Below are 23811 nucleotides of genomic sequence, written 5' to 3'. Positions count from 1 at the left end.
ACAGGTAGCGTACGTCGTACCGAACTGCGAGACTGATGTGTGTAGGCTGTGAACTGTAGACTGTGACAGCAGCAACGAAGTAGCTGAATGACTGACTGAGACTGTAGAAGTAGTAGTAACTGTAGTCTGTATGTATTAATGTGAATGAACAGTTGATAACTAAATGAGAGAGCACGAACTGAGTAAGTGTGTGTCCCGTACATTGAGCATAAGTGGTGATCTCGGTATGCCTCTGTGTGTTAATGTGTAGACTAGTAAGTAGTTAATAAATTTTAGAAGTAGAATGCTACAAGGTTCTTACTCATTTACTACACCAACCCATTACAATATTGTCATTAGATTGATTAACACTCTCTTCATAGTTTATGATAGAGGTGAATTGTCCATGATGGTCATGCCCAGTTTTATTGAAAGCTTTACTAATGTCTAAATATAGACAGGTTGACTTTTTGCTGAAACTTGTAGATTTGTGGATGTCATCCGCTATATTTATAAGTGCTCCCAGTATCATTACAAACCCTCGGGTTCAGAGATTAAATTCAATAAGAATTCTGGCAATAGAATCAAAGGTTATACAAATAAAATGCCATATTACTGAAGAATTTTGGCCACCGTAAGAATCACACACAGGCGACTGGAGTGGGACATTGATGGTGGTGGTGATGATGATGATGAAGAATCTTGATTACGTAAAATGATCCTATCAGTTGTAATGTCATAGGAATGGGGCAAAAGATTCAAGATTCTTAAGAGTTCCTTATGTGGTGTTTCTTTGTTTCAAATGTATTGGCTTTATTAAGGTGAGTATAAATGACCCTTTTGTTGAAAAAATCGTATTTTCTGATTTTTATGCCAAAACATTATTTGGAGTTTGCTGATCAATTTGGTGTATGATTTATTAAATTTGCTTGATTAGAAGTATATTTAATGTAATTTAATTTAATTAGTTGCACAGGGCATTTTCAGGATTTCATAAACTATTTTTCAGTAAACACTTAATATCTCAAGAACCATACGGTCTAGAAGGCTGTGGTTTGATTAAAATTATAGTGGGAACATTGCTGCGTAAGTCGGTGGGATTGGCATAACATTTGCGTTTATTGTTTATGTTGTGCACGCAATATTCTGGGTATAACGTACAATTTTTTCATTCTTTGTGCTGTTGTGCTAGCTTGTTATTGATCTTGAGTACATTTGATCATGACAAGACCAAAAGGGGTCGTATGCTAGACAATGCCATCAATAAACTATTAGATTACTATGATTAGGCGATCAGAAGCAATTAAAATAATCTAGATGATATGAAAAAGACTGTGTGGGCAACATTTTTCCATAAAATATCAACAGATGACAATCCAATCCACAACCTTCATTCTGGCGAGTGCTGTAAATTTATAAAAGATAAGTTAACCTATATGAACTCTCTACCTCTCTCAACGAATGAAGAAAGAAATCGTGTAACTCTTAACAGAGAAAATTTACAGAAATGGAAGTTATCCAAAGCTAGTATTAGCATATAAGACACATTCTATTTTCAGACCTATTTTCAAAAATAAATGAGAAACAATATAATATTAGTTTTCATAAGATGTTTGGGAGGGAAATCAAAACTGGTAAAAGTTACATTTTCTCTTTAAAATTGTTAAAATTTCTCATTCTAGGAGATCAGTTTTATTTAGTTAAGGCTTATCTTTGGTTACCCTAATGATAGCTTTCCCTGGGGATTGGTGGTAGAGTGTCAGCCATTAAATTAAAAATTAAGAGTAAAATATTTACGCCGTTTCAATACAAAAGGTGGAAATATTTTACTCTTAATTTTTAATTTAATTGTAATCACAGTTCAATACAGACCATTCAAAATGAAATTCATATATCTTAGAGTGTCAGCCTCCAGATCCCGAGATCGTGGGTTGAAACCCGGCAGAGATAGTTGGATTCTTGAAGGGCAGATAAAGTCCATTCTGTTCTCCATATCATACAATGTCGGCATGTAAAAGATCTCTGGTGACACATTTGATATTTACCTGACAAAATTCATTAAAACTTAACCATAGATGCTCAAGAGAGATTTGGATTATTTTGCCATCTAGTGGATCTAGAGCAAAACGGAACGTCAAAATTGACAAGCAGGCAGCCAGATGGCGTCAAATTAATGTCTTCACGTGGTAACTGAGGCCATGTGATGATGTTTATTATTATTATTATCATTATTTTACCCTATTGATTTACACCTCTTCACTAATACTGTTCTACAATGAGGAAACATTTATATATGATTGTATGACCAAGTTAGTTAGCTACGTGATCTAAGGTGTGTAATTGTTACATTAAATTTGGGAGATAGTTGGTTCGAAATCCCACTGTCGGCAGCCCTAGAAATGGTTTTCCATGGTTTCCCATTTTCACACCAGGCAAATGTTGGGGCTGTACTATAATTAAAGCCACAATTGCTGCCTTCCCAGTCCTAGCGCTGTCCTATCCCATTATCGTTACAAGACCTCTCTGAGTTGGTGCAACATAAAACAAATAGCCAAGGCTTGTATGACGTGTCATACTGCAACAGATGTGCATGATGTGTAGGTGGTGTAAATGAAAGAGCTCTAAAATATGTTACTAGGTCTAGTAATGCTCATGTTAGTGTAATATTCACGTGATTCCAGATGTCCCTAATGCAGGTCGAGGGTTAGTTACTCTGCCCAAGCGCATGAAGTGGGATCCAGATTTGCGCAGGTATCTTAAGGAACTGGATGCTAAGAAGCCTGTTATTCTCTGTGGGGATATGAATGTGTCACATGAAGCAATTGGTAAGATTGGTTTTGGGTGATGAAGATAATTATATCTGTTGATATTTAATATAAGTTTTAACATGAAGAATTCTTATTGCAGATCTTGCAAATCCCAAAAGTAATACCAAGAATGCAGGTTTCACCCAGGAGGAGAGGGATGGTATGACAGCACTGTTGAAGGAAGGATTTGTGGACACATTCCGACACTTGTATCCTGAGAAGACGGGGGCATATACGTTTTGGACTTACATGGGCAATGCTCGGTCGCGTAATGTAGGCTGGTGAGTTTCTTATATGATCGATTGTAAATACTACCACTGAAGAGAGGGTGTGGAATATTGTAAATTTATATGAAGAGCTATAGTAACTGACACTAGAGCCTTTGGGTAGCAACCTGTGATGTAATAAGATTTTTTTTAGAAATTTATCATCATCATTATTATTATTTCCCCTTTTCCAGCCCACACTGGACGGGGCCAAATGTGGTTCCTCTCCACTTCATCCTGTGCCTCCACCATTCTTCATTCAAAACTGTGTTCCAGTCCAGGTTCCATTGTCCTGTGCTGTACTTCAGATTCCATCCAGCATTATCTTGATCTTCCTCGTCCTCTCTTCCCTGCCATCTGTCATTCCAGTGCTTGTCGTGGCAGTCTTTCTTCTTTCATCCGCTTAACGTGTCCTAACCATCTCAATCTGTTCTGTTCCAGTTTATAATACCAATATAGTTGGTCCGTTATTGGACATTATAAATTTTCCAGCTAACTCATTCCTGGTTGCCAGCGTTTCACCCCAGTGTGCAAAGTTGGGCTCATCAATTGGTAAATAGCACACTCACCAAGGCGCATGGCTAGTGCATACCGTGGAGGCCACTGCGTAGGTGAGTGTGCAATTTACCAACTCATGAGCCCAACTTAGAGCACAGTGGGGCAAAACGCTGGCAACCAGGAATGAGTTAGCTGGGAAATTTATAATGTCCAATAACGGACCAACTATATTGGTATTATGAATTCACTCATTCGGAACAAATATTTTAGGTTCCCTATGGGAATCAACATCTTTATCATCTGTTCCAGTTTGTCATTTAGTTTTTGAACATTTAGCTCTTTTTGTATGTCTTCATGTCTCATTCTATCCCTCTGTATCTCCTTTATCATACTCCTCAGGAATTTCATTTCAGCTGCCTGTACTCATCTCTCTGAATCATTGTCCAGGTTTCTGCTGCATATATCATTATAGGTAAGAATTATCCATTGTACATAACTTATTTAACCTTCATTGGTACATCCTCCATATGAATAGAATATTTTTGTTTGTCCAACCCTTGTACCGTTTCTCTACGGTGTAATGTGCGGAAGAGGGGCACATTAAGTAAAAACACTAGCGTGGTGTAAATAAGAACTAAAGATAACACAATGGCTTGGTAAATAAAAATAGGATACACATAAATTCACTGACTAAATGGAGTAAACAGAACTTGCTACCCAGTACTAGGTGCAGGTTAGGTTATGAATAACACGCAGTACAGTTACACCCACAAAAATTCCACAATGGTGTCACCAACCCCAAGGCAATTAAAACAGTAAATATTAAATCAACATGCAAGAACAACAAACTTACCTCAAAGGGGTAAATGAGTGGAGAGCGAGCTAGGAGTGGATCATGCAAGGTGACCTCTGCATCAGTACCAACTTACCAAATTTAGAGTTTAATACCAACGGTTGTCTGAAAGGATAACACAGTTTTAGGAAACAAATTTAATTAAGGAATATAAAAGTTACAAGGATGAATATAAGAGAGAAATGAAACCAATACCTTATTATAGTGAAAATACCTTAATGTAAGCAGAAAACCATACAAGGAAAGCAAGGGGGAAATTCGCGAAACTAATTAAAGAAATGCAACGTTAAAACAAGGCCTGAAGTCATTGACACATCAAGGCCAATGTAATCCAATGGAGTGAACACTCCTAAATTCAGTATTTCATATTAAATTTAAAATCTGCAGAATCCCAAGGTTTGACACAGAAGGTCAACCACAGAGGTGATATCTAATATGAGAACAGTAACTATCAGCATCGAAACATCAGGCGAAGTTCACCAGAAGGAGAAGACACTCCTTAATACAATATTTGCATCAATAGAATGTACAGATTATAATAGAGGTTATCGCAGATATTCCAGAATAAGTCGTGGATAAAATGAGTAATTATTAAGTATCAATCCAGAATATGCAGGGCAGATGTCAAGCGAAATCGGCACCAACGTGTCACAGCCCCAAATCATATCAGACCCAGCTTTTTCTTTTTTTTTTTCTTTTTTTTTTTTCCTTTTCCTAAACAAACAAAGCATCGCACTAGAGTCACCAAGACGACCAGAAAAATAATGACATGCGGTCAAACATGAGACAAATCATCGCAAATAAAGAGGTGGTTTCATTTTTCTCATTACATACTGGTACTCCATTACAATAAATGATTATCACCACAAGGTGAATTACTTTCCAGGTTAGCTTACCAAACAGATGGGTATAATAAATGAAACCCCCTACGGTATTTAAAATCAAGGTGATGTAATTCAATTTATGAAAAGCCGAAAGTTTTTCATTAAACATAACATTGTGGAAATAGTATCTGATATAAGAATTTTTTTTTTAAACGCGTAATTAAAGATACAGAGTTACCAATGAAAATGTACAAGTTTGAATGCCTCCTAAACGGAAGGACGTACAGGAAATTACTGACCATGGTAAATATTTAAATCCACAAACCAGAAGAATAATGATTTTTAGAAAGAGGGTCAGTTATAAAATTGAAAAACAGAGGCAGCTTACAATATAATATATACTAACTGGAATTTCATGGGAGGTTGGAGGAGAATGCAGGTCAAACGATAAAAGGATAAATTTACACACCCAATGGATAAATAGCAGGTAAAATAAACCATTAATTAAATTCCCACCCCAAAAGGGGGTGGAAACCGGGATAAACCCCGGAATTATAACAAGCTCTGAGCTTGCATCCGAGATGTAATGGGTTCAAACCTCATTGTCGGCAGCCCTGAAGATGGTTTTCCGTGGTTTCCCATCTTCACATCAGGCTGTACCTTAATAGGGATGTACTGAGACACTACCGATAGATGTCTCACGTGTAGCACCCGGTATGCGCTTGTCGATCGTTATTTGTTTGTATGTGTTTTTAATGGAAGTTACCTAGTTAAATGCTGAAATTAAAGATTTAAAATATCGTTACGACAACAAAGATGACAAGAAAATTGTGATGCCTGACTATTGCTGTGTCCCAATGTCCCAAAATCAAGGTCGACCGTATTCATACCATCAATTTCCTAAGCAAGATGCTTTCCGTAAAAAGTGGTTGCATGCGATTCGTAGGCAGGACCTACGAATTAAAAATATGACTCCTAATATCAAAGTTTGCACGAAACATTTTACAGTTGTAGATTATGTCATTACTGAAACTGGTACGTAAGCTAATTAGTACTAATTAAGAAATTATTTTATAATAAGGAAGTACATTCTGAAAAGTTAATATGACCTATTTCAATAATTTTAGGCGAAAGACGAAGGCTTAAGGAGAACGCTGTACCTTCGATATTGTCATGGTATGGCACCAGTACCTTGGAAATAACTCCGAGAGCAAGAAGATATAGAAGTAGAAAAACAGCCATAACACCGTGTGCGGTACAGTACCCTGAATCACACAGTGACCTATAATTTGACACTGGAGCACCATCATTTTCAGACTTCCTGAACATTACTTCCAAATGTGAAATTTTTATACCGGTATTTGTCTTATGGTCCGAAACAATATCCTGAAACACGTGCGCTACACGGAAATGAAGTTCCGTCGTACTGGATGTAGCCCCAGGCACTGCTGTCACACCACTGTCGTGCCTTATGTACGCCTATAACCGGCCAAGAAAAGAAAAAATACCGTATTAGGAATGTTCTCAAAATGCTATTTGTACTTTAAGAATTCAATCTTAACAAAAACGCTAAAAGAAGGAGTCGCTGCATTTATTCCTTACTGGTACCTATCAATCAACTCTTGCATTTTTCCGGTAATTTTTTCGCCCCTTTTCTTCAATTCTGCTTCCAAATCCGCAATCGTCATTGCACCTATACCATTTCCCGCCTTGTTGAAAACATTAGCAGAATATGGTAACTCCATTTTAATTCATTTAAAGCATAAGTTTCGTTTCGATGATCGCAAATGTAGGAATACTCCATATAAGTCTCATATAAAACAATCGAGCAGCGGAAAGCGCATGCCGGGTAATACCATTACGCTGCCTAGCGAACAAGTTTTGCGTGATACATCCCTATTATGACCACGGGCGCTTCCTTCCCGCTCCTAGACCTTTCCTGTCCCATCGTCGCCATAAGACCTGTCTGTGTCGGTGCGACGTAAAGCAACTTGTAAATCATTGTATATCATTGACCAAAGTATGGTTCTTCTGCCAATAGGGGTGATTTCTCACCACAAGGCCGAAAGAATACCCTAAACTTCTAATCGCTTATCCACCCTCCAAGAGGCTGTTAGCAGTATAAAGAAGAACCAGTTAGTCTTCTTTTAGTTTTCTCTTACAACAGGCTTCATATATAGAAATAGGAATATGAATGGGAACACACAGTAGGACAAACACAATGACAGGTCAGCAGTGAAAGAGGGAACAATAGATTAAGAGACAAAGACAAAAGTGAAAACACAATAGGACAAGGACAATCTCCACATCTTCATACCCTGCCATTTCCTAGTAGATGGGTTCTTGCCTCATCAATCCCAGTTCCTTCACATCCATTTCTTTTCAGCCCCTGATTACCTTGTTCTACTTCCCAACTTCTTCACGAGGGCAGGATTTAACACTTGTGGCTCTTATTATTTGGGAAGTGCAGGCAAAGAAGAAAGCGGGCTTTCTAAAGCCACATGTTTTTGTCGATGGATCATTGTCCTGGCTTTGTTGTCCTAAATTGACATATGCAGCTTTGTGATCAGCTTTCTTGAACTGTGGTATTGGCTGGCAGTGTTATTTATACTACATCATTCTGCTGTGTGAAACATTGTCAGTGGATTCTCATTGGTTCTCTTCATACTGCTAGTTCAGTTTATGGTGGCTTGATATATTGTGTATGGTTGATACTGTTATTGGTATTAAATTGTAACTGGTTCATACATTACAGAATTCAGTTCTAGAACGTCTCTGAGGTCTGTGCGGCTGATTTGTGTTGCTTTTGTGCCACTGTAGTAAGTAATTATACATGAATCACTCTTTTTGAACCACGTACAGTATTGTTGATGACCAGATCATGTGCGCGTAATTAAGGATTGCTGCTCATCATCATTATTCTCTTATATGTATGTCCGTTGTGAGATGCATGATTTTCCTTTCTGGGCCTGATGTGTGTATTCAAATTGCCAGCAATGGTGCATTTCAGAGGTTTCCTCATCTTCAACGCCCAAAAGTATCTTTGGTTATTGCAAGCCGATGTGATTGCATTGTTAAAGAAGTTTCTTCCATCTTACAACGTTAACGATCTTTATCAGTCGGTTATCGTACCTCTGGCCTTTGAGACATAACCCTTGAACACTAGTATATCATTGTCGGAGGCATTTTCTGCACTGCACATTTCCTTAAATCTGTCTCTTCTCAAATGTGTTCACCAGTTCATTATATTGCCAATAAGTAGGGACCTGAAAAATGAGCATCTATTTGTTTCAAAATTAGCACCTATTTTTTCCAAAATTAGCATCTATTCTTCCAAAATTAGCATCTATTTACAAAGTTAAAATAATCGCATGGTATTATTAATTTTAACTATTACAAGTTTATGAAGTGCATGACTGGAGTTGAACCCATAAGTATGGTACAGGAAGCTTCAACGAGCTCCTCTCAGTCTGCCCCCAGCAGAATGAGACCAGCTCCGTACCCGCTGGTGGCAGGGGCGAGGCGAAGGAGATTACCCCACCTAAGAAAGACTCTGTTCCTCCAGTGGTGGTCGCTGTCAAGTCTTTGGTTCACACAATACAAATTCATTGAATGTAGCAAAGGCTTTTCAGTCTGTCAAACACATAGCAAATACAATGTAAATTAAAACACTAAAAGCATATCTGTAAAACACACACTAACATCTAATTCATCAGTGTTATTCAAAATTATGTTTTTTGGATACAGAGCTTGAGAAATTGACACAAAATGCTTATGGTTGGGGTCTGTAGCTTTCAATGTGGCTAGCTTGCACTGTGAAGAATGCGCAGCTTTGACAAATGTGTCTCTACATGCAGCCTGCTGTAGAGGAGTGATCTTAATCAAAGCATCATTAGTTGCCGCAGAAAAATTCCCCTCACAAATGAACGTAAAACTGGCGTCAAGGTTATGCAGTTCGGGGTAAAGGAGATGAGAGGTGGGATACAGAGACCCTTCAAGTTCAGTAAGGAGGTCAACCAATCCAGCTGCATGATCTGTGACAAAAACCATGTGGGAGTGAAGCCTATTCACTTCTCGGTCACTCAGATCAGTCAGGTACTTAATACCACAGTTGTTGATGTCTTTCATGTCAGACATCTTGAAAAATGTAACATCAGTAAAGTAAGCACTCAAATAGAAGACAGCCTGAAACTAGTGATTCCATCGGGTTATGACAGGTGCAGGAAAAAGCTTTGCTTCTTTTGAAGCACCATACTTCAATGTTAAGAGTTGTAAATAATTATATTTTTGCTTTCTTGTGTTCAAAAATGCAGACTTTACCATCGCAACCACATGATTTAAATCCGTCATCACTGCAACCCAACTATTGCCAGCCAAGCTGATCTCATGTGCCCAGCACTATACATGCATTAAATGATCCCCTATGAGCACACTTAATGTTTCATAACACCGGGTTATGTACGGGGCACTGTCACTAACAAACACTTGAACTGCATCATATGGTACACTATAACTGCGCAGAGCTTCTGAAACAGCACGAGAGCGGTTTGTAGCATTTCCTGCATCAAGATAGTTCACAGAAACAACGTGCAGCTCTCTTTTTGATCCGGCTAGGACTTGGAATATGATGATAAAAACACAACGGCCCATTCTATCTGTAGTTTCTTCACAGCGTATGTTGATGTTCTTCCCCACTAGAGCCTCTGCTGTTCTTTTCTGGTGGTCAGATACAACTTCTAGAAAGGAAGAAAGACCTCAAATTATAACAAAATAATTTAAAATTACTGGATCAATTGGGTACGGGTAAGATAGTTTAATATGGATATCGCACTCAAATTCGGTATCCTTCAATTTTGCGCGTGGTCTCGATGTTGTAATACCTAAACCGTACCCGATCAATGAAATCGAAACACCCGGTATATATATTGTACGCGCACTTTTTAGTGATAGATTTTTGTACTCGGTTGAGGAGTAAGAAGGGAGTACTGCCGGTTCCGGTAGTACTGCCAACTGAATGGAAATTAAATCTGAATTGAATCAATCATATGATCGATCGATATGGATTTTCTAAACCTTTATTATCTTACACCAACAACTGTGTCACACACATAATATATAATACTATGTAATATTTCCCGATGCGAAAAGTGTTCCTAGCATGAATTCTAAAGTTTGGCTTTGCTGTGTAAACAACAACAGTACGAGTACTTAAAGTGTACGCCAGATGTCGCACAGCGATGATAAGCGATTCATAGTTTATGTTTCAAAGGTTGCCAATACGAATCTCAAAGATAACCGAAGTCGACCGATTCAGCACTAGGGTGTAAACCTATCGCTAAAAAGTGCGCAGATAATACTTCACGTAGAGTTCTCGCACATGGCAGCTCTTCATTTTAAAACTCAGTCATCCAGGCTCTTAGCTCTTTGCTTTCCAGCTTTTCCAAAGGTATATTTGCTTCGGCAAATACTTCAACTGTGCGTTTCGAGAAGTTATCTCTGGAAATTTTTCGTCTTTTACAGCTAACTAACTGTGTAAGCACAGAAGATTGCTTTATTTAAGACGTACTAGCAGCAGGGATTGAACTTTCTTTATCGCGTTGCTTACCCACGTGTTTTTCAGATTTAACATGTTTCACAATGGTATCCTTTTTTTCCCACCCAACTCGGCAATTACAATACTTGCTAAACACTGTCGCTGAATCTGTGGCATATAAACCACCCTTTGCATATTGCTGAGCCCTTTCGTCCGCAGTTTTTGTCGTGCACCCCATAACCTAAACAATCACTCGACTTTCTACTCTTCATTAGTTTCAATTTTGAACAACAGGTAAACAACGCTGCGCCTATCTCGTTATTTCCGTGACACTTGATTTACATTTCGATACGATACAGATCTTATTCTCCTTGCTATTCCCATTGTAAATATTGATTAAAGTCAGCAAGCAGCAATCGATCAGAATGGTCAAAAGATTTATGCATCCTATTTTGAATATTTCTGACGATTTTGCCGAAATATGTTGTTTTTGCCAGTAAAATAGCACATTTTCACAGAATTCGCACCAAAATTGCATATTCATACTAATTTTGCATTTTGGGTCACAATTTGCATTTTGTCGCACTTCTGTTTATGCGTAAAAATGATTTTATTCCACATTAGAATTACCGTAAGCTTGGATTCAGTACAAGGTTCAAAAATTTGCATTTATCGCAAATGGGAATGTTTCAGGTCCGTAGCAATGAGATAATATATTTACTGTAAGAAACTGGTAATGAGTAATGAATTTGTTGTCATTTTTGTAATTCATTTTGTTTAACGTTGTCCATTTCATGACCGTATCGATGAGTATAATCAAGAAGTTAATATAAAGAACCCCCTAATTGATACTTTATTTTATGCCTTAGGTAAAATAGAATATATATTAACACTTACAGGACATGTTTCGACCACTGAGTTTACTCTTTATACAGCTGATGATGACCACTAGTTTCTTCTTTATACAGCTGATGATGACCACTAAGTGGTCGAAACATGTCCTGTAAGTGTTAATATATATTCTATTTTGCCTAAGGCATAAAATAAAGTATCGATTAGGTGGTTCTTTATATTAACTTCTTGATTCATTTTGTTGTCATCTCATGTAAGGGGTTTTATATTTAGTATCTTTGAAACCTTTGATATTGCATGGCAGTGATCTATTCATTGAGTGTATTCAAGCACTCATCTAGAATTGACGTGGGGAAACAATAAATGGTAGAGAATGGTATTTTAACCCTCTTTGCTTCTCAGTTCTTGAGACAGTATATCCTGTTCTAGATCCATCTTAATTTTTTAGCAGCACAGGAAGCTGCTATGTAACTCGTAAATCTATAGGAGTAGCCTGACTTTTCTTAAAATTCCATTGTTAGTATCTTGAAAGTGAAACTTTTACATTACATATTGTTTGATTTTGAAGCTTAATTTATGTTTTGTTTTTTGTTTTTCAGGCGTTTGGATTACTTCATAGTTTCAGAGCGTCTAGCTCCAAATGTTTGTGACAGCGTGATGCGTCCCGAAGTGTATGGTAGTGATCATTGTCCCATAACTCTGTTCATTCATATATAAAACTGAACATGCTTGTGGACAAGGTTTTTATATACTCTTAAAACTCTGAATTCTTCTGTTCGAGGATTTTTTAATTAAATAATATTTACGAAAAGTTTAACCCTGTTGCATATTGTTTATGAGGAAATACGACATTATTGTTGTAGTGTTAATACAGCAGTGGTTGTTTAGATGTCTACCAACAAATTGTATGAACAGATATTTTTCTTTACTAAAAAAGTTATGTTGAATATTTTTTTTTTGTGCTGTTGCATTATAAAGAAAACTGCTTTTATTAGTAATTTGTTTTTAATGCTTCTTGAGGATGTGTTATGTGCTAATACTGGGCCAACAGAATATTTGTTTCGCAATGGAAATGTTGCACCTGTTGATAGGTTTTGAAAAGCATAGTTTTATACTGTGGTTAATTATTTGGTTGGTTTCATACTTTCCTGTTAGTATTCATAATATCAAATTTTCTTTTCTATATATTTGTTGCTTAATTATTTAGAGCAAAAAGTAGTTATCTGTAGATATCTATGACCTATAAAGTGACTCATTAATCATTTACCTATCAATTAGTAGTCATTTATGTGAGTAGAAAGTTATGTCATGTGTACGTATGTTATTCCTTATTGCAGGTAAATAGTAATACATATTTCAGATAATTATATATCAACCTTTCATTGTTGCATCTGTAGCTCAGGATGGGAAATCTGTGATTCCTCTTATTTTCTCCATTCCACTAATGCTTCATATCATCATATCTCTTGATATTTCAATCCTGCCGAACCTTGCCCATTTCTTATCATGTTATAGAAGAACAAGAGTCGCAAACTCGGCGTAGCCATTAATAGCTTTGAGAATTTTATCTCTTTCTTGTTCGTCCTTGCAGTTCCATTGTCTTTGTCTCACTCTTTCCATTAAGCAGAATGGTTTTAAGTACAGTGACTTAGCTGTTGGGTTTTCTTTCTTACTGACTGAGGTTTGAATCTCATCATCTACAAGGTGTAAATTTCACCTGAAAATCTATATGGTGTTATGAAGAGTGTCCAGCCTTAACTAATGGCCAGAACCCAAAAGAAACTAAAACATCAAACCCAGAAACCGACGCGAAATCGGGAGGTTGTGGGTTCGGATCCCACTGGTGTTCGGTTGGCCATTTTTGTTCTGTACTTAACTTTTCTTCAACACATACTAAATGTACGTAACACGGCCTAAAAGGCTGAAATTCTGTTTCGATTACAATGCGGTTGTGAAAATTCAACATTCATTGACTTGGCCGTCAACGGGCGACTTAAACGCACTCTACAGTGTGACGGCAGTAGTGCCAGACCTGTAGCTTAGATCCTTTCCAACAGAACAAAGATGGTCTAAGCCACTGTAGCTCAATTGGTAGAGCAACCGACGCGAAATCGGGAGGTTGTGGGTTCGGATCCCACTGGTGTCCGGTTGGCCATTTTTGTTCTGTACTTAACATCTCTTCAACACGTACTAAATGTACGTAACACGACCTAAAAGGTTGAAAGTCTGTTTCGATTTGAGTTACATTATTATTTATTAAATAAATTGATGGCCTGGTTCAACTAAATATTACTCATGATAATTGTACACTGTCACAGCTCTTACTGCCTATATATCATTTTACTAATTTTGTTTAATATTGTGCTCTATTTATTTATTTATTTTTGTTAAGTTTATTAAATTGGGAGATTTTACTGAACATTGTCAAAAACTGACAGTAAAAGAAACTTGTAACCTTCATCTGGATAATAAATTGATATTTAGATAATTCTTTAACTTGCATTTAATGGTTGCGTATGAATATACAAGCGTAACAACTGTGCTGATACTGTCAACTCTTTTGAGATGCTATTACATTTCCCAGTTGATTAGTATTACAGTATCCTAGATTCCTTGTCTTGTGAAATGATATGCGGTGCTGCCTTTTTAATAATGTAATTAAAGGCATCTCATGTCAGAATTTAAAAATGCCAATGTGCATATACACTCACCATTTATAGACTGTGGAACCGGTATCCATCTTCAGCAACATTACCATCATGTTATGCCAGTTGCTGTGCCAAATAAAAATTGCCATTGTAATAATTATTGAGAATAAAAGTTATGTACGCATTATTCCCACTGTACTGTCGAGGCTGATGTTACATCAGTCTGACATGGAAACTGTGGAATTTCAGTCAACAGGTTAAGAACTGATTTTTTGTGCCATTCTCCATCAACATGTAGATTAACACTTTTTCATTTCAGCATTTGCATCGGTCTTCAACTTCCTTTACCCTATCTTACCGAACCTTGTTAACCCTACGCAAGTGGAAGCATTTTATGTCTACTCAGGCTGAAAATATGGCAAATTAAAACTTGCCCAGAATTATTGAACACTAGCTATAAACATGCGTGTGTACATAATATTAATTACTTACATTGAATATTGGGTGTACTCCATCAGAAGTGTGTGGGATATTATCAGATATGTTCAGGCTGCATATTAGTGCATAAAAGGCAAGAGAAACATTCAGCAAATATCTTATTGTGCCAATCAAAGCCCTTATATTATATAGTGTTGAAGATGACTAATCTTTGATTCTACATCTTCTAGTTGGGGGTGTTGCATGCTGTTTCCATTTGCTTCCCTGAATTACTGATTCCTGGTGAATTATGTCAAAATTTTTGTATCAAAAAATGGTGAAAAGTACTCTGTAGGCTCGGTCGCCATGTCAGTATTGAATGTAAATTTGGTCCTTGATTAATATTATATATCGGAATGGTACTTTAAGGTCCTGGGTCTAACTTACTCATATCAGTCCTTTCGTCAGCTGTTTCATTCTCTGGGGTACCCGAGTCGCTCTTGCACTGAGAAGACTCGCTACCTGAATTTCCATCTTCAGAATCATCAAATGAAAAATCACTTTCATCTACATCCGTGGAGTCCAAAATTAAAACAATCTATTGCTGACTGACTTTCTTCTTACTAACCATGTTGCAAAATAGGTATATAAATCGCAAAAAGCCAGTCTCAAAACTCGTGATGCACACTTGACTGAACGCGATGGCCTCTTACAGCTTGTAAAAAGCTAGCAAGGAGATAACGCAACTCTGTTCCAGGATTCCCCTTTCAGCCATACCTAGAAGTGTCGTTTACTGTCATCTGTTGAGTTTTTTTGTTTCTACGTGTGCCGGTGACAATGGATCTCTGACCATTTAATATATTAAAATGCGCTCGCGGCAACCTGTTATGGGATTTAATATATTTAATTCTGCCCTTTAAGAGTTAACTCTGTGCTGTACAGATAACTTCTTTATTGGATCCATCATATATGCAGAACTAATACAACTATTGTCATCACTCTTTGAGTTTAAAAATTCCACTACTGCACAGCACCACTGTAGGCTACAGGGGCTTTATTCGTCGCACTGTCAGCTCTTCTTTATTTAACCAAAGTACTGTACTGGAAGATATACTGCTTCAAAATACTTTTTTCATTCCTAACAACTGTATATTCTAACATGGAAGCAAGTAGCGGGTAAATAAATACACGACTGGTAGCGTTTACTCTAAGACTTTGGCTAACACTAACTGCTATAAAACAATTTTTCTTTCCTTCTTGTTTAACATCGCACTAACACATTGAAGGTTTCCGGTGACAGGAGGATGGGGAAGGGGTAGGTACAGCCCCAGCATTTTCCTGGTGAAAATAGAAAACCATCTTCAGGGCTGCCGACGGTGGGATTCGAACCCACTATCTCTCGAATGCAAGCTCACAGCTGTTATACACACTATACAGGCACACGTTCCGCTAGATTTCTCTCTGTACCACCAGTCTGAAGTCTGCATATGATGCAAAGTTAGTTCGCTCCGACAGTCTTCATTCACTGTCCCATTTCGCTCAGCTGCGGTATTCTGCCTTTGCCATCAGTTCACAGACAACACTCCATTGACACTGTACCACATTGATCCAGTATTCCACAACAGTACTATCTCACTAACTAATCACTAGTAGAACCAATCCCAACATGCCTTAAATAGAGAGGCCAGCCCTTCCAGAAACTTTGTGAGAGTAGAGCTCTGGAGCTCTCTGGAAATCTAATAGTCTGGTGAGTCCTTTCTTACTCCGACAAGAGGCTCCCAGAGATGTAACAGGCTAGGACAGTAGTCAAAGAGGCTAGCCTTGCACGCTTAGCCTTCTTCGGCAGGGTTAGTCTGCAGGATGGTTGCCGGATTGGGGTGGCGCACTGATGTTGATGCAATGGTACACCCTGTTGGTACTTCCATAGTCACTGCCTGTACCAGTTAAGATATCCTGGAATTTGTGAATTAATTCTATAAACTCCCTGAGCTGCCCTGCCTGAAGATGCTTCCGACCCTCTCTGGTTGTCCTTCGGCGATGTTGCCCCATGTCTGCCGTGACATAGTGCAGCCTGTCCCTGAGCCATCAATTGGCAATCAAGCTTTCATTGTTCTGCTCGATGGCCACATGTAACTTGAAGTGAGGGGAAGGTAGTGACTGCACTAATGAGCCCCTCTCCATGATCGGGGGCCGTGTCTCACATGGCAGTTCATCCGTAAGTCGTCGCACTCGTCACAGTTCCAGCAGGTGATCTCATGGAGGGCTGGGTAGTGACGTGCATTGTTCTTCTGTTACTGATTGAGCCTCTGGTCCTCTGGTGCATCCTCGCTCTTCACAACTCTTATGCCCGGTGATAGTGCTGTAGTTCCCTTCACTGCCTCTATCCTCGAGGCTATCGTTAGGGCCCCCTTGTGATTATGCTTCCCGCTCAGCATCAGTGTTTGATGGGTCCTCTTCCTTGGCTGGACTCGGTAAGTGGCTGCCAGCTGGTGGTCATCATTAACATTCGTCAAGCACTCCCACATCTCTTCATAGTTGGCACCTGGTTTGGGGCTTTGTAATACCGCCATTGCTTGTCCATGTAGCCCAGCAATTTGGTGTACGGTCCTCTCCTCCAATGTCCAACAGTTTAGCCTTCACACAATCTCAAAGTAGGCCGAGAATGTCCAGGAAGTGGTCCCATCATAGCGCAGGGGTTTTACCTTTCTAACATTGGAGCTGCTGACAGACTTAGTATGTGTGTCTATGGCCATCACTCTTCCACATAGCGCACACACTTCGTCCGCCAGGTCTCAAACTCCCAATTCAACCTGCAGTTGAACTGCTTCTCTACCCATTTGTTTACCTCCTGCATATTGTCATTCTAACTTTGCCTTGAGAGAGCACAATTCTTGTTCTAACTCAAATTGTCTTCTTACAGTTTGCTTTACATCGCACCAACACAGATAGGTTTCATGGCGACTATGGTATAGGAAAGGGCTAGGAGTGGGAAGGAAGCAGCTGTGGCCTTAATTAAGGAAAACCATGGGGAAACCATGGAAAATTATCTTCAGGGTTGTCGACAGTGGGTTTTGAACCCGCTATGTTCCTAATGCAAGCTCACAGCTGCGTGATCCTAACTGCACGGCCAACTCACTTGGTACTTAAATTGTCTATATTTCACTTCACTTAATTCTGATTTAGTTCACACTTCATTTCTTCCTGGTTCAATTGTGAATCACTCTCACGTTTGTTTTTAAGTTGATCTTGGCTGAATTAGAGTTCACTTATGATGTTACTCTCAAGTTGATCCTGGTTAGATATAAGTTCACTAAACTGTTCAGTATCCATTTTCCTAGTTGTTGGTTGAAGTAAGTATTTTTATATTTCACTTACCTGATTTGTTTCCTTTTGTCTTCTTTTCCTTTTCTCTTTTAACATATTTAAATTCTCCTTTATTCCTAGACAACATAAAAAGTACCACATTACTAATGATAATGAACACGTCTACTTTTAAAGTCCATCCACTGCAGTGAACAAGAGAAGTTTCCCTAAACTAACATGATAAACTTTTAAATCAATATAAGATGAGTTCTGTTTTTAATAACCACATTGTTAATTTAAATGTTTTCATCATTTTACTATTTCATTTATTCAACACATTTTATAATTTTAAAGATGGTATTTCAATGTTTGTAACTGGATGAATATGACCTAGTAGGATTGAAACATGTACCAGATTTGTATATATAACTAAGCTTATCTCTTAATTTGAGTGTTAGTCTTTTATGTATTGAAAGTTGGACCCTTAAACAAAAATTCTTTAGGAATTAAAACCCAAGAACTTGTAAGTCAATTTGGAAATGTCATGAAGTTTATTGTTTGTAATCCATTTTCCTATTCATTAGTGATGTCTATAAGCTAAGAAATATGTTATCAGTTGATATCTGACACCAGTCGTAATGTGGAGGCAGGTATAGGTAAATGAATACGCAGTTAGTAGCATTTAGTCTAAGATTTCTTAGCTAACACTAATTGCTATACAAACTACACAGGCTCATTCATCTTTCTCGCCCTCTCCAGTCACACTAGTTATTCAGCCTGACACTAAATGAGTTCAAAGAATTGCACTGTGTACACTCCTGTAACTGTCACTTTTGTACCCTAGGGCAGTTCATTCTTAACTCACTGAACAATGTTTGCGTCTTCATACTTAACAATTTACGCGCATACAACCAGTCTCAAGTCTGTACATGGTATAAAGTTTGCTCACTACAGCTTGTAGCATGCTGATCCAGTATTCCACAGCAGTACACGTACTTCACAATACTGTTTTGCTAACCGAATCACTGGCAGAATTGAGCCGAAACTGAACCGTCTCACGCTTGTTCGGCCAGCATTTCCAAATACTTTGCAAGAGTATGAATGCTCTTGTAACACCTTTTGAGTCCTTTCTTACACTGCCGAGAGAGCCCCAGTGACTAATGGGCAATGACATTGGTGGTGGCGAAGGGGCTGGCCTTGAGCTAGTTCATCTTGTTCTAGTCACTAGCAGTGGTGAGAGGACAGATCCCCACTCAGTGACATCACTCATAGTTGAAGCCAGACTAGCTTGCCCCTCCCAAGGCCTTATAACAAAATGATAGATGTCACAATATTATGTGAAGAGGTACTGTTTTTACCATATTGATGTCCACCAAAAATGGGCATGGCACTGTAATCAACTAAATTTGGTGCTGCAACACTTTGACCTACTTTACAAATGTTGCAAAAGTCTGGAGAACAAACACTTCAAGTAATGAAATCCATTTGTTCTAGCAGGTTGAAATAAAAATGCCTAACACCAGGTATTTTATTGTATCAAAATCTGCAACCCAGAACAAAACTTCATGGCAAAGTTATTATTTAACAAACATTTACAACACACACACTGCTTGATATCATGCACAAGGAATCTAGTGTTTGGCAATTCCCCATTTCGCTTACAGCGCTAACTGGTGATTGTCGCACTAACCGCCATGGATAAGAAAAGGAGTGACAACACTATTTGTTTGTACGTGCTTTCTTCATTATGATGTATGTAATGAATCTAAAGTGTGTATTTCTTTGCATTAGCCCTTTATATAAACCAGACGAATAGTTTTGAGTAAGCAGTTTCTGTTCTGCTAGTTGTATTCCCTGTGATACATAGTATTGATGACAACTTTGGGCTGGTTCACAAATGATGTTTAAAATATTCCTTTAGTGGTTGTTTACCATCATATATTTATTGCATTACTTAATGATCTAGATGCTCAATTTAATTCCATATTCACTGGACTAGTTGTCAGTGATTCAATACCATCTAGAAAATATTTAGTGGGTTAAAAGATAGAAATACAAAGAAGTGAAATTTAAGTGTGTGGTGTGGTTTATTGAGTTGATTTTTGCTTTCTTTAACCCAGCGGTTTGTCACACTAACTCATACATATTTTCAATGAAGGGGGTGGTTGGAAATGAATAGAACTTGGAAGGAAACAGCTGTGGCCTTAAATAAGGTAAAGTCTTGGTATTTATGGTGTGAAAATGAAAGACTATGGGGAAACTATCCTCAGGACTGCTGATGGTAGAATTCAAACCCAACCTTTCCTGAATACAAGCTTACTGTACTGCATAGTCAATTCACTCAGTGAAAATTTAAAAATGAAATTAGTTGTCATTTGGTAAATCAATCTCTTAACTCTTCTCCGCTCCATTACTCCTAACCTCGGTGGTTTAATGTATTTGTGCATCCCTCCAGGTAAATAATTTTTATACTATGAGTCAATTGGAGAAATGCATCGCTTTTCATGATATAGCCCATCTATCCTAGTTAATTCTACTGTATACTTTGTATCAGGAGTATACTTACTCCAGCTCTTTCCAGAACTTAGTAATTTCTTTTACCAGTCTATAATATTGTCAGCATTTACTTCCAGTATCACATCTCAAATGCTTTTTATTCAATCATAGCCTCAATATTCAGAGCCATTGTTTCAGATTTATAAAACATTCTGTCCAAACAAATTGTTTTACTGATATCCTACAAGGTTTTAGTTTAGGAAATAATAATTACGTCTGTTTGTTTTAAATTTCACCTTGCACATTGAACATTTGAGAATGTCTGGAATTTTGATTGCTTGTGTGTTAGTCTCTGTCCTCTCACGTTGTCATATTTTCCTAGTGTTCTTTCTAGTTTATGGTTGCTCAGAGAAATTAAAGACCACTCTTATTTCCATTTCATGCCTTTTTTTGTGTGGTTATGTTGTCATGTTCTAAGCAGATTTTTGTATTTACTCCATGAATCTGCTGATATCCCAGTATATTCTTGGTAGTTCTTCATGTTTTCTTGGCTGGTGCAGTCCAATTTAGGACAGGCTAGGAGGGATTTTCATCTGTGTTCTGCTGTTTGCATATTGTGCATCAGTTTGAACCAAAGGTTTTGAAAAACTGGTGATGTGCAGTGACATGATAATTACCTGTATTGAGTTGAAAGTTTGCTAGTACTTGTATTCCAGGCTTATATTAATCATTTCGCCAAGTGAGTTAAATGCTCTCTTAAATTTTTGTCATCTGCTATGGAAACAGCTATAATATGATTTTGATTGGTAGAATCGCTTTGTACCTATAAATTTCCCTCAGTACTTCACATCACCTACACTTCGGAAACATGTTTTAATACAATCTAAAAGGGTATATTGAAAAACAATTGAGTAAAAATAGATCTAAGAGAAGTACTTTCTAGGTTTTGTATGACCTCCTCTTTTAGGCATATAATTATGTAAAAAAAAACTAGCTCATACTAATGTATTTGTAAATCCAAAGTCAGTTGATGAATAGTTGTGAATTTTCTTCAGTTACCTTGAACTGCCCAAAAATATACAGACTAATTCAGTGATAAATCTCACAAATACAGAATGGAGGAGTTAATAAATTAAAAGAAACACTCTTGCCACCATTTGTTCCTAAATTGGTGTATGGAAGGTTTGTGTTTGTACTGTACTTTTGAGCACTTCCAACTACAGAGGATATGTTGACTACTTAATGTGCCATTGTAGTTCTTATTTTCAAAAATTTGTTTTCTTCCATCACAGTGTCTTTGTATGTAACCTTTGTAAGGAATAAGCCTGAGAATTCATTGAGTAAATCCTTTCAGGTTCTTTTATTATATTAGTTTCACTTTTAAAATTCAATATTTCTGACATGCCCGGGATTTTGTAACCCATTTATACTATTTTATCACAAGTTGCAGAATATAACAAATTACTGTAGAAATGGCTGTACTGAATGTAAAGAATAATAGCTGTTTGCTGTTTTAGTTGAAATGTTAATTATTTTATAATAAAATGGCAAGAATTACAGAAAGAAATATAACAGATTCTCATTTCCTTTGAACATAGGTTGAATTTTGATGGTTCTATTATCTTTTTTAACTCCGTTTACATGAAATACAGACAAAATCAATGGTGTAGCTAAAGCTCGTTATCATTAATAACAATAAACCTGTTTCTAACACATGCCTAAATCTTCAGATTTAGATTTTTATGTATCATGCTTTTGTCTGTTGAATCTAATTCTCTCATTGATTGGAAAGTACAAATGTCTGTTGCTATGTATGGGATGAATAGTAAAAATATATGAATGCAATAAATGTGATATAATTGAAATAAAAAACGATTTTTCAACTGATATTCCTAATAAAAGTCGTAATATTGTGAAGTAGGTATGTTATTTTCAGTTTTGTCTAGTCAAAACTGTGATCGTAAAATATTCCAGGCTTACTTATTGGAATAGGAGTGTAATGATTTTACTATTTAGCTCAAGGCTCCAATGACAAGTCAGGTATAAAAATAATGTTTTGTTTTACATTCCACTAACTACATTTTTATGATTTTCAGAGACGGGTATATGAATATCAGGAACTTCAACCAATCATCAGCTATGTTTTGCCATATTTTTATCATTTGCATGTTATCACTTTCATTTTATCACAACTACCAGGTGTATGCATAAGATTTGCTGGGTTTTGTGGTAAAGAAAAATTGTATTTTTCAAGGAAATACATTTTTTGTTTACTCAAAATATTGGCCATCGACTTCTACACTTTGCCCATCCTTCAGGTAAGTTATGAGTACCATGCCAGAAAAACTGCTTGTATTTTGCGGCAAACCATTCGTCGAGCCATTTTTCCAACTTCCTCGAAATTGCTGAAGTGCTGCTCCGCGAGCGCATGCCTCATTGATGCGAAGATGTGATAGTCAGATGGCGCCAGGTCGGAAGGTTATGGCGCGTGCGGAAGGATGTCCCATCCAAGTGATTTCAAGGCGTCTTTCACTGGTTTTGCTGTGTGAGACGGCGCATTGTCGTGTAACAAAATCACTTTGCCATGTCTTCTGGCCCATTCCAGTCGTCTTTCGATCAATGCGTGATTTAAATTAATCATTTGTTGGTGATAGTGTTATGCATTAACAGTTTCACCGGGCTTCAAGAGTTAATAATACACAATACCGCTCTGGTCCCACCACTTTGAAATCACCACGTTTAAATTGTTAAAAACCTGTCTCACAGGTTCTAATTGATGATCAAATAAGGAAAGCAATGCGTGCCGCAAATGTTCTTTTTCGGGCACAATCGTTGACATGATCACTGAATGATACAACACAGATGCTAGTGTTTGGCGGGCTCAACTTGTGTATGTTGATAGGTTAATGTCAGACAAACAAACTGACGTGTATGTCAAATTCATACGCTGCGTAGTGTTTGCTGGTGCCATCTCTTAGTGAAACCGGAAAAGACTTATGCATACACCTGGTACATGCACTTGTTCTTATATAAATTAATCAGAATAGTCCATGGAAATGTTTTCAGTACTACATTTGATTACAGATTGCACATAAAACAGGACATAACTGTGTTTTATGACGAAGCCAGCACATTGAGAAATTGTGGCCCAAAGAATTCAAATACAAAGAAGGTAAAATGGTATATTTCTGTGCTGAAAGTTTTGTTCTCTGTATAGGTTTCAAATACCTATGTATTTGATTTGTTTTACATTTGTACACCTTTATTATCATTACGCATTTTATTTTGTAATTATTCGCTAAATTACAAGAGATGAAATTCATCTTGTTGGTCCA

At 37.5% G+C, this 23811-nt stretch overlaps 1 protein-coding gene across 7 annotated transcripts in view; it reads left to right on the top strand.

Annotated features, from left to right (window-relative positions):
* Window positions 1–22348, top strand: part of Rrp1 (Recombination repair protein 1) — a 279367-nt gene extending 257019 nt beyond the window's left edge. For all 7 annotated transcript variants that reach the window (XM_068230234.1, XM_067156745.2, XM_067156754.2 and 4 more), the window contains 3 exons: window positions 2661–2804; window positions 2887–3067; window positions 12212–22348. In XM_068230234.1, the coding sequence (XP_068086335.1) occupies window positions 2661–2804; window positions 2887–3067; window positions 12212–12329 (443 nt within the window). In that variant the 3' untranslated portion in view covers window positions 12330–22348. The remainder of the gene's footprint in view (window positions 1–2660; window positions 2805–2886; window positions 3068–12211) is intronic.
* Window positions 22349–23811: the final 1463 nt, after the last annotated feature.

This window comes from Anabrus simplex, chromosome 1, assembly GCF_040414725.1.
Source record: "Anabrus simplex isolate iqAnaSimp1 chromosome 1, ASM4041472v1, whole genome shotgun sequence".
Classification (NCBI taxonomy): domain Eukaryota; kingdom Metazoa; phylum Arthropoda; class Insecta; order Orthoptera; family Tettigoniidae; genus Anabrus; species Anabrus simplex.
The sequence above is the reverse complement of the archived record's forward strand: the minus strand, read 5'-3'. Positions and strand labels throughout refer to the sequence as shown.